Source organism: Morus notabilis, unplaced genomic scaffold, assembly GCF_000414095.1.
Source record: "Morus notabilis unplaced genomic scaffold, ASM41409v2 Scaffold137, whole genome shotgun sequence".
Lineage (NCBI taxonomy): Eukaryota > Viridiplantae > Streptophyta > Magnoliopsida > Rosales > Moraceae > Morus > Morus notabilis.
This window is the reverse complement of record NW_010358172.1, coordinates 147,988-160,071: the sequence shown is the minus strand read 5'-3', so window position 1 is coordinate 160,071 and position 12,084 is coordinate 147,988. Positions and strand designations below refer to the sequence as shown.

At 33.0% G+C, this 12,084-nt stretch overlaps 1 protein-coding gene across 1 annotated transcript; it reads right to left on the bottom strand.

Annotated features, from left to right (window-relative positions):
- Positions 1-6,167: 6,167 nt before the first annotated feature.
- On the bottom strand, positions 6,168-8,325 carry LOC21407695. Its single transcript, XM_024161639.1, has 2 exons — positions 7,546-8,325; positions 6,168-7,440 (listed from the first exon to the last, which is right to left on the bottom strand). The coding sequence occupies exons 1-2, from the start codon at positions 8,270-8,272 to the stop codon at positions 6,173-6,175; spliced, it is 1,995 nt and encodes a 664-aa protein (XP_024017407.1). The 5' UTR covers positions 8,273-8,325; the 3' UTR covers positions 6,168-6,172.
- Between the last annotated feature and the right edge of the window lie 3,759 nt (positions 8,326-12,084).

The following is a 12,084-nucleotide window of genomic DNA, read 5'->3' as shown; positions in this document are numbered from 1 at the left end:
AATTTTATTATAATAAAAAAATTTTAAAAATAATTATATTTAATTTTTTTATTACAGTAAAAAATTTTCATATAATATTATATCTTAATTTAAATTAAAAATTTAAACTTTATTTATTTTACGGATTTGAGTTTTTAATTCTAGTTGAGATGTGATATTTTTTGAGAGTTTTTTACTGTAGTAAAAAAACAGATTAAATGTGACATTTTTTAAAAATTTTTTACTGTAAAAACATAAAAATGAAAACTTAAATCGGTAAAATAAAAGAGATATTGAATTAACCAACCTAACGGGAAAGAACCCACCCCAAACAAACATAGAAAAGAACACGAATATGCCTACTCCGAAGAAGGATAACAGAGTTCTAACTCGCCAAAAAAAAAAAATGTTGCATATATAACTCGATGGGATATATCTCCACTCTTTTATACAGCGTAGGCTCCACTTGGGATTTGAGATCTACTTTTTATAAGAGGGTGGAGATTTAATTTTATTAAATTTTATTATTAATTTGAGTTTTAATTTTAATTTTGTTATAGTTAAAAGTTTTTATAAAAAAGTTATATCTAATTTTTTTAATTATAATAAAAAAATTTCACATAAAATCACATCTTAATTTAAATTAAAAATTTAAATTTACGAACTGAATGAAACCTAAGATTACTCAACTCATAAACAATATTGAAAACCAATTTAATTTAAGGCTAACACATAACATCTTGGGCACTTCTACACATCCCATTTGGATAAATCCCATTATTACTGTAAGATGACTAGATAGGTCCTACACCCAGTAAAATCCATCTTATGTCTCATTTACCAACATCTTTTCTCAATCTCTAAGAGCCTGTTTAGTTCATGGATTAAAATCATGAGATTAAAATTATTTTTAATTTATGTGTGTTTTTTATGAGAGAAAATACTGTAGTGAATTATGAACCATAATTTGAATCAGAGAACGAATTCTCTAACCAAACGGGTTCTAATATTGCAAAAATAAAAGATAAAATTGTGAAATGTGAATATCAATGGGAAAATGCAGAATGCTAATGAGTATCAATAGATATTGTAAATGTCAATTTGATGTCAGTGCCATCAGTTTAAAATATTCATTAATACCTATTTTAAGAACGTCCAGCGCAACAGTCACTCAACGGTTTAAATTTCATTCGACTGTTAGATATAAGTCGCTAGTTATTCTACGTGCCATGTTTTTGCGACATATTGTTCTGTCACGACTTGTCGTATTCAGTTCGTAACAACGTTTCTCATGTAATGCGTTTATGTACGGCTTGTCGTTTTATGAGATATTGTTTCTTCCATCGCGCTGCTTCTGCTTTGTTAATTAGCGGGATTACTTTCAGCAAAAAAAGTTTGCATATAGAAATGCATATATATATATATATATAAAGGATATGTCTGTCATATTTTCAGATGTCATTTATGCTCCCTAAATCCCGTCACGTACGACGTCCTTTTGTATGATTTTGCTTTTGCTACGTCGTTTGATATGAGGTGTTTCTTTGCTTCTTAGGAGGTGCCATTTTCACGAGTTTATTATTGCACGAACCATTCCCCTTTGTCATTATTGCACGACACGCGGTCTTTATGTGATATCGTTTGCAAATGACCAACCAAACGACATGCCGTTTAAGGACGAGTGGTTTCAGCGTCCCTTAATTTGGTGTATGCCTAAGTCCGTTTCTATAATCTTGCTTTAATATTTAATTTCAAATTCATCTTAATTTCATATTCTCACAAAACAAACCAAATGTCTAACTATATAGAAAACAACGTAGGATTAAGTTTACTATTAAATATATATTTTTTAAAAAAATTTATGCATTTTTTTTTCACAATAAATGTAAATCAAAACTAAGGAGACGTTTGGTTGATGGATTAGAATCATGAGATTAGAATAATTTTTTATTTACGTGTATTTTTTATGAGAGAAAATACTGTAACGAATTACGAACCATGATTCGAATCGGGGCACGAATCCTCCAACCAAACAACTCCTAAGATCAGTGTTTGTCGACCTCGACCTCAACCGGCTCGTGAATAAGAAGTTGTATGTCCCCAGTCTATTACTGTCCCCACCGGAAAAATGCCATCTTGAATGGCAAACTCTCTCAAATCCATCTCTTTTGCACCCATCAGAATTCATAGCTGAAAATAGGCAACAGAGTTGAACCATATGACACGCCTTGCTTTTAAATGGTTTTAACATTATCCACAAAGAGCAACTGATGGTTGGCAGGAGGACCACACGGCACAGAGTCAGTCATGTCTCAAAGGTGGAAAATTTTCAAAACTTTGGGTTTTGCAACGGTCTGAAATTAGTATTGGGGGACAAATGGAACGAGTTTTCTGAAGGAATTAAATGAAACCAACTGTAATTTAATGAACATTTTGGGCAAGTACGCGAAGGAAAATCCACTTTTTATAAAACAGCAACATGCGAGTTAAAAACATCATGCCCAACACCATTACTCATAATAGATGAGGCAGATAAGTGTTGGACCTACATGTTGTGTTTATTTTTCTCCCTTTTTTCACTGCATTCTCTTTCAATGAGTTTAATTGCGAGTGTTGCTGGACATTTTTTTTATTCGTTTTAGTCAAAAACAAAAGGAGATGGGCCTGGCCCTGATCTGATCATCATCATCGCCGTCCATCATTTTCTTTTCTTATTCCACTTTTATTTACAAGTTAATTAATTAACATAATTTTTTTCATTAATTTAAATTTAAATTTTAAATTTTATTATAATAAAAAAATTTTAAAAATATATATTAATTTAAATTAAAAATTTAAATCAACTAATTAAACGGACTTTTAATTGTCGCGTACCCTTTTTTCTCGGATAAAAAGGTAATATCGATATCCCGTTTTTCTTATCCACTAAACTAGTCCTGCTGTTGTGTGTCGAGATTGCTGGCAGGTTGGAAGTTGTCAAACCAATCAATACTGTAGGAGACGTGAAAGTGGTGGTGGAGGCGTTGGCAAAGGAGTTCTCTAATTGGGAAGTGGAGTTCATCAAGGATCAAGCGAATCTCGAGTATATCTTTAATCCTTCTCTTCTGACCGGAAGAGAAAGACTGACAATATCCTTACTTATAAGTTTAGAGTTTGTTTAGTTCACTGATTTAAATTTTTAATTTAGATTGAGATGTGATTTTATATGAGAATTTTTTACTAGAGTAAAAAAGTTAAATGTGATTGTTTCTAAGAGCTTTTTACTGTAATAAAACTCAAATTTTAAATTCGAATCGGTGAAATGAACGGAGTCTTAATCAATATGGTCTTTCGTCCCCCACTTATTTGTTAGGTAAAATTGTTAGTACTCCCTTTGATTTATTTTCTTTCGTTCTTCCTTTCTTGTTAATGGAATGCTTTTCAACCAACAAAAAGAAAAGTCTCGTATTACAACTTTTTCAAACTTATGAGACGTTTGGTTCATGGATTAGAACCATTTTTTATTTACGTGTATTTTTATGAAAAAAAATACTGTAGCGAATCATGAACTATGATTCAAATCGGAGTACGAATCTCTCGTCTAAACAATCCCTTAATGTACATAATTAAAAACTGAATTCATATTTGAAAAATCCTCTATCGTTCTACCGTGCTTTAATTAGCATACACATTACATATAACCCTATCATTTCCAACCGGTGAATAAGGGTAGTGTACTTACCATACCTGAATCAATTAACGAGTCGTTCTTTTTTTTATTATTTTTTATTTTTTTATAGTTAAGTATGGAATATGGATTTTAATGGGTTAAACCAAGTTAACGGGTCATTCTTAACTCACAGTTTAACATTGTCTATATAAACCCGTTTAGTTCGTTGATTCAAATTTTTAATTTAAGTTGAGATGTGAGAGCTTTTTACTGTAGTAAAAAAGTTAAATGTGACTGTTTCTGAGAGCTTTTTACTGTAGCAAAACTTGAATTCTAAACTCGAAGCTATAAAAGACGTTTTTCGTGAATCAAGACTCTTAAGAGGTTGTACAACCAGGCTTTTCTTTCTAACGGAAATTAGTTAAACATCACAAGGTGAAATAACAAAAGGTCAATATAAATTAAGAAACTCTATTTTTGTTTCTACTTTTCTGCATTCAGTTGTTCTTTTGATCATTGATACAAAATATGATTGGCCTTTCCGTGAAGAACTGTTTTAAGTTGAGCGGTAAAATGATGCTAATCGAACTTATCGAAGTAGCCGAACTTGTTACAAAAAGACAACAACACATAGGCGAATTAAACAAGAAGGCTTCGTTGTAAAAAAAAAAAAAACTATATATATATATATATATATCTGGAATTTCTCCCAAAAGGAAGGAGGAGCATAAGTAATAAGAATAGATACTTAATAAAGAAAGGGAGAATTAATCCAATACAGATTCCTCAAAGAAAAAAAAAAAAATATATATATATATATATATGTGTGTTTTTAAAATTTTTTTTTTTTTTTTTTTTTTTTTTTTTTTTTTTTTTTTTTTTTTTTTTTACAATACAAAAACCATTTCAAAGGGTTGAAGGACATCACACCAAGCACGATATAGGTACAAGAATGAGATGTGATTGGGCCTATGTATCACGTCGGGCCTAAAATTTGTAATCTTGAGTTGGCACGAGTGTGCCATGAAGTTTAAATGGGTCAATACTAGTATGACATGTAGCACACATGCTCCAGATTAATAATGAACCGGCGCAATATCTTTAACATATTTAATTATAGAATATAATTATAAATCGTTAAAATAAATGTGATAATTCAATGAACTTAACAAGCATTTATAACGATTCATAATTTTGCGCTGCTGATAGGATTATTATCCCTAATATAGAATTCTCGTACTGAAAAAAAAAAAAATCCCAACCATCATGTTATCAACCGTTTAATTTGTCGATTCGAATTGAGATGTGATTTAATGTGAGAAATTTTTATTATAGTAAAAAAATTAAATGTGATTATTTTTAAAAATTTTTTTATTAAAATAAAACTTAAATTATAAACTTAAATAGGTGAAATAAATGGGACATTAATCTATAGCTACGTCCAAATATTTCCAAACCGCTGACAAATTACAAGAAAGCATCTTCTGAGATTCAGCGTTCGTACAGTACATTATAGTACTCCTCGTCTGTTCATGCTTTAAAACCATCATTGAGTTTTTCGGTCGTATGGGCAGGCTTAAGAGACTAGTTTCTTTCAAGCATTTATGGAATGGTGTTTGCATGCAATCCCTGAAAATTGCCTAACCCATGAAAAATGCATGGCCATTATCCCCACCACACAACACCATCTGTTCCACACAGATCTAGTAATTTCGATCCCCAAACTTGTTTCTGTCCACTCTTTTGTGTTGTATTAGATCCAATATATACGACCATTCAGGAAAAATGAAAACGATCTATGACTTGTTAGTTTAACAATTCAAATTGTGAAGATTTGAACATTTTTTTTATTATAACTATAGAATCTGAACTGTAGTGATTTAATTTATGATCCAAACTGTTGTTTAGATATATAAATAAATTATAATTTGAATTGAAAATAAAATTCAAACTGTGTTTAGATAAAGTGTTGAAAACTGTCGTTAGAGTTTTGTAACAAATTTATAAAATCTCATTATAAATAACATTAAAAAATATGCAACATAGGTAGGGATTTGGTTCTCTCTTCACTATAAATACATTAAAACTCATTTTAGTCGGAAGTAAAATGAAGAAATTATGACATTTTTAAAATTGCAATTGGAGAGAAAAAAAAGTAAAATCTTAAACTATTAGACTGCTGACAACAATTTGAATTGTTAGAAATAAAAAAAGTAAAATCTTAAGTAAAATCTTAAACTATATGACCAGCTGATTTCACAATATTCAAGCCAAGAAAAGGGGGAAGAAAGAAATTAAGGAAGATTGCTATTCATCCAAAGAAAGAAATAACGAACAATTAGAACAAATAGAAATTAAGGAAGAAAGAAATAATGAACAATTAGAATAGAAACTCTTGAAGCAAGTTACTTGCAGTGACGATAAGGATCAAATCAACGCGATTTTATGTACACATCAGTTAATCAGAAAACGTAAGAAGAAAGAAAAATAATTGAAACTCTGATAAAGAAGACAAACATTATGATTGTACAAGTTGGGGTTAGATCAATGGAAACCTCTGGAGCCTCTAGACTGATAAAGTTCCAACCTACTTTTAGCTTCCGGTAAAAGAGCTTCAAAAGCTGGCTCTTCAACAAGATGAGCCTGCTTTGTTGACCATTCTAGCACTATAAGCACCTCTTCTTGAGCAAGAATTTCACTGTCCGGAACATGTAACGAAATGTAACACAAGAGAATAAGGGCAGGAATCTGAATCATTTGTTCTCCGAAATAAACAAGTTGAATCAGATGCTTAGTCCCTCCTCCATCTATGATGGCTTTACTATGATTGACATGAAGAAAGTTTTCGGTGCAAGCAAACTTGCTAAGTGCAATCACAGCCTCCATTGTAACCTCCGGTTCCCTCTCGTCGAGAAGCTTCACCAACGGTCCGATCATCCTCGTTTCGGTGGCTCGAAAAGTCCTCGCGATGTTGCCTATGGCCTTGATAGAGGGAATGAGGAGTTCGGAATCTGCCTTTTCAATGATCTTCAGCAATTGCTCAACCACTGCTTTGGCAGCAGGGGAGGTAGGCTTGAAAGCAGAGCGTCTCAAATCAGAGTTTTGCTCAGCCACAGCTGTGATCTCCATCAAAGCCATAGCCGAGTAAGATTGGACATCGTCTGGACCTTTCTCTAGCAAAACCGCGAAGCACAAGAGCGCTCTAGACTCCGTGATGCTGCGGCAAACCGCGACATTTCCTCTCGAAAGCTGCCAAAGAGCTCTCGCGGCCATAGCCTTCATCTCTGCCTTGGTTGCAGGATCCTCGAATTCCCTCCCTTTAATACTCGCCCCTGCTAGCGAAACCGGCGTGTGGTTCTGATGGTTTTGCTGTTTCCCTATGCCTGTCTGATGATTGCTCTTGCCATGGTGAGAATGGTGATTCGCCGCCTGATTCTGTGGCGCGGCGGGTGGCCTAGTACTACTCTGGCTTCTCATGGCCAGAGTGTTGGTCACAACGTTGTGCATCTGACTCGGGGCTTGGTTCCCCATCGGATGCGAAATCTGCTTATCCTCCTCGTCGTTTCCTCTCCGGTTGTTCTGTTCCTGATTATCTGTACTAGTACTATTACTCGCCATCACAACGGAATGAATAGACATCTGCTGCTTGCTAACAATGGCGTACTTACTATGTTCCTCAATCGTCTCGAAGGCGAGATGGCTGACGAGAAGCCTAATTGCATTGTTTTGCGCAAAGTGGTCTTGGCATTTCGGATGATTTGCGGTTAATTCCGAAACAGCCCAAGCCACAACAGCCTGAACCTTCATATGACCTTCTTTGAGGATTTTCGCGAACACCGAGCATACCCCGGCATTCACAATGTGTTCGGTTAATCCCAAAACACCCAAAGCCACAACAGCCTGAACCTTCATATGACCTTCTTTGAGGATTTTCGCGAACACCGAGCATACCCCGGCATTCACAATGTGTTCAACGCTTTCTGGGTCCCGTCCAAGCAGCCCGATCGCTCTCGCCGCATTCTCCTGACCTTCCATTTTTCCTTCTTTCGCCAATTTAAGAAGCTGAGCGACCCCGCCTTCCTCAATTATGAGCTTGCCGTAACGGTCGTTGTCCCGGGCCAAGGACACCAACGAAGCAGCCGCGTCGGATCGCTCGTCCAACGAGCCCGTGAAGAGAATCGCGACCTGCTCCCATATCAGGCAGAGGATTGGCTCGTTGGCGGCGATCGGAGGGAGGCCTAAGTACTCGTCGTCGCGTTCGTCGGCGGAGGCGGAGACGCGGAGGAGCCACGAGACGTCACCGATGGAGTTCTCGAGCTGAGTCGAGTTCTTGCGGAAGGCGGCTGCAGGGATGATGGTGAAGACGCGCTTCATAATGCCGTTGGCGCGGCACTTGATGACGAGCGCCAGGGCCTTGTCGAGGGCCTGCTCGGTGTCGTCGATTATGCGGCGGGTCGGGCGCTCATAGAGGTCGCTGCTCGCCCTCGCAGCCTGCCGGAGAAGACCCGCCAGCTTCTCCGTCTTCGCCTTCAGCTCCATGCAGTCCTGCTTGAAGGAGTGCGCGTCCTCCGCCGTCTTCGTCACCTGGTCCGCCAATTGTATAGGCCTCGCCAGGATCTCCTTCACAATGTTATTCGCCGCCATAACCAGCTTATAATATTGATAATTATGATGAGGATAAACAGAAAAAGATTATAATAAAATATATGACAATATGGTGTTATATATGGGTGGTGTTGTCTCCATGCACATGTTCATTCAAGACGTAGTAATTAAAGAATGTTTTGTTTTGGCAGAAGAAAGAAAAGAGAAGTGTGTTTTTAGCAGGTGTTTTTGAAGAAACTGAGGGTTTATTTTTTAATTTTGAATTGAGACCCACACGGAGATGGAGGTGTTGTCGATGATGGTGGTGGGTGGTGGTGGCGCCGCCGGCTGATATGGAGAAGGAAGAGAAGAATATGTGGGTAATGGTCAAACGGTTTTTTCTCCCACTTTCTTGTGAGAAAAACTACCTTGGATATATTTATAGTAAAAAAGTCAATTGATTGGTTCAAGCTCTTCGTGGGTCTTTAGACACGAATCGTCGAATCTCAATCAAGGCGTTTATTTATTTATTTTTATTTTTATATATATATATATATTAAAGAATTCTTTATTATATTGGAGAATCTAGAGAAATGCTGCTTTAGTGAGAGAGAAATGTCAGCCGTTCGCCAGTGTCTTCAAATGGTTTTATTTTAAATTTGAAAATAGAAATGAGAATTTTTTAGGAATAATGTTTAAATTATTTTTAAATTTAGGTTTGGTTATTTCTTTTTGATATTATTTTAAATATAAAAAAAGTGAAATTGTGTTTGAGTTTTTTAAAAACATGTATTAAGTTATAACTTGAAAAATGAAAATATAAAAGAGAAGATCGTTTTTAATCATTTTCTATTTTCTTAACAAAAAATTATTCTTATTATTTTTTATTTTTGTTCTCAGCTGTAGAGTACGGAACCGTTTCCAAAACAACTGAAAACAATTTCAAACAACACCAACTTTGTTTTTTTTGAAATACAAAAACAATTTCCATCTTCAACTTCTTTTATTATATATATTAATTTGGGAGAGAAGTTTGAGGAAAATACGTAAAAGGTAAGTTAAAAGAGGAATATTTTCTAATTTCTTCTATCACACTTTGAGAAAGACAATTTTTTTTTTTTAAATAAGGTACAAAACTAAATAAGTAAATAGTGGGTAGATTTTTTCTCTCTTTTTCTTTTTCCTCTCTAGAAGGGAGAGTGGGTAATTGCTTGCAAAGGCTTTAATATAACAATGATGACTTGCTTTGTTGGATACGATGAATTCGAAATTCCTGAGGTCACATTAGAATTTGGGATGAAAATAATAATTACATAGTTTACAGATGACAGAGAGAGAATACCCTAAAAGAATAAAAAATGAAAAAGAAGAAAAGAAACGTTTGGTTCATGAATTAGAACCATGTGATTATAATTATTTTTTATTTACGTGTATTTTTTGTGAGAAAAAATACTGTAACGAACCACGAATCATTATTCGAATCAGGGAACAAATCTATCTACCAAACATTACTAATTTAGTAATAAATCAAATGAAGGTCTTCGATATTTTTGTAAGAATTTCAAAGAAAGACAAAATTGCAATGAATAATAACTATCACCTCAATGAAAATTATTGTGTAAATCAATTAAAGTTTATGTTAAAATTTTATTGTATAAATAGTAACCGTAATAATAAGTACTATATAAATAATAACCATAAATAATATTAAATTTTTTTTTATAAATAAAACTTTTGAAACTCTTCATTTTATATACTTTCACAAAATTAATAAAACTCTCTTTTTAATTTCTCACTTCAAAATTTTTCTTTTTAATTTTGTAATATTTTTTTTTAGTTTTCATGACGAAAATACGTTTTTGTGAGTTTAGTAAAGGCGAGTTACAAAGGCGACTTTCTGAAGCTGCAACGTGCCTCTGAAATTTCTCCACTTCAGGAATTTTCTCTCTTTTCACGAGTTAGGAACTTTTTGACTTTTCATTCTTCAATTCAAACAGACAAACAAACAACATATCCCTACCACAAAAATCTAAAAAAAAATAATAATTGACATTGTTTCATTGTAAATTTGTTTGTGTGTGTGATTTTGATATGATCCGTTTTTCTTGCTACTTTAGATTTAGATTTTTTTTTCCTTTTCTTTGTCGGGGTGAGAGAAGCATTTGCATTTTGTTTTATTGTTCCACAATATATTATTGTATCAATATATATAATCATCAATAGCGGTTCTGAGCTAAATTTCATTTAGAGCACACTCCCAACGTACGTTGCAAGCTCTAGTATTACTTTATAACTCTCATTGTTAATTTTGATCCGGAAAAAATAGTACAAGTATCAAACATGTTAGACCTTTTTTTTATTTTTTTTAAAAATCTATTTGTTGAAGTTGAAAATTGATCTCCATCTCAATATACTCTCTTGATTCTTGAATCTTAATTTATATGAGTTCCCAAAAGTACTTGAGGGAAATTGGAGGGTTTGTGCAAGGAAAACTCTCCGACACGTTTGTAAAACAAATAAATAATAATAAAAAAAAAAGATCAAACCAGGAAAGTAATTCCAAGTTAAAAAAATTCAGAAAAAGTGTACCTTTTGCCTTGAACTTCTCCCTAACCCTTTCATGACCCAAATAGCTTTATATGAATTCGAGTTTTGCTACACTAAAATATTTTCAGAAATAATTACATTTAATTTTTTTATTACAGTAAAAAATTTTCACATAAAATCACATATCAATTCGAATTAAAAACTCGAATCAACGAACTAAACGATCTCATATCAATTAAAATGCCACAAAACATGTTTTATCTTATGTGGCATTTTAATTGACATAATATATGTTTTTTTAGAAGAATATAATATGTTTTTATCTTATATGGTATTTTAATTGATATGGTATAATGTTATTGATAGAATATGAATATTAAGTAAAAAAAAAAAAAGAGACACAAAAGTCGAATTCCCCTTTTCTAGCTAGTTGTTATGTTTATTTAAATAGATTGTTTCTTTTCACGTCATCATGATATTGTAGCCGTTTTAAAAAAAAATTATTTTCATGCACATACAATGATAACTAGCAATGAAATACAAGACAACCATTTTTCTTTTGTTTGTTTGTTTTTTTTCTATTGAAAAAGAAGAATATGAGTTCACGTTGGACTGATCATCATACTGGCCATGCAGGCACGACCTTGGGGACCATTCCTTCTTGAAACTTAGCGAGTTAGCATTTCTAATTTTGAGAAACGTCATATTCTCTTTGGTGTTTTCACACAGTTACCTTGTTAGTTCCTATAATATTTTTGAGAAATCTCTTTTGTGTTTTCATATATATATATATATATATATTTTTTTTTTTTTTCTAATTAAAAGAAAATTGATTATCATCACTGGTGCCCCCGACTTGAACTTTAGGGTGATTCGTAGTTTGTTTTTTTAAAATTTTAAAAACTTTTATTTTAATCTATAAACATTAAATTGTTCTCACTTAACTCTTTTTGTTAAAAACATATTAAAAAAAGAGAGTGATTTTTTTTTTTTTCTAATTAAAAGAAAATTGATTATCATCACTGGTGCCCCCGACTTGAACTTTAGGGTGATTCGTAGTTTGTTTTTTTAAAATTTTAAAAACTTTTATTTTAATCTATAAACATTAAATTATTCTCACTTAACTCTTTTTGTTAAAAACATATTAAAAAAAGAGAGTGATGCAATCATGTGATCTTTCCGTTTGAATTTTTGTTAAAAACAAACGGATAAAAACCATATAGCTACACTTAACCACCTCTTTTTTGGTTTGATTTTAACATCAATTCTTATAAAAAAAAAGGCTTAAATGAGACAAATGCAAAATTCAAGGCATTAAGTGAAAG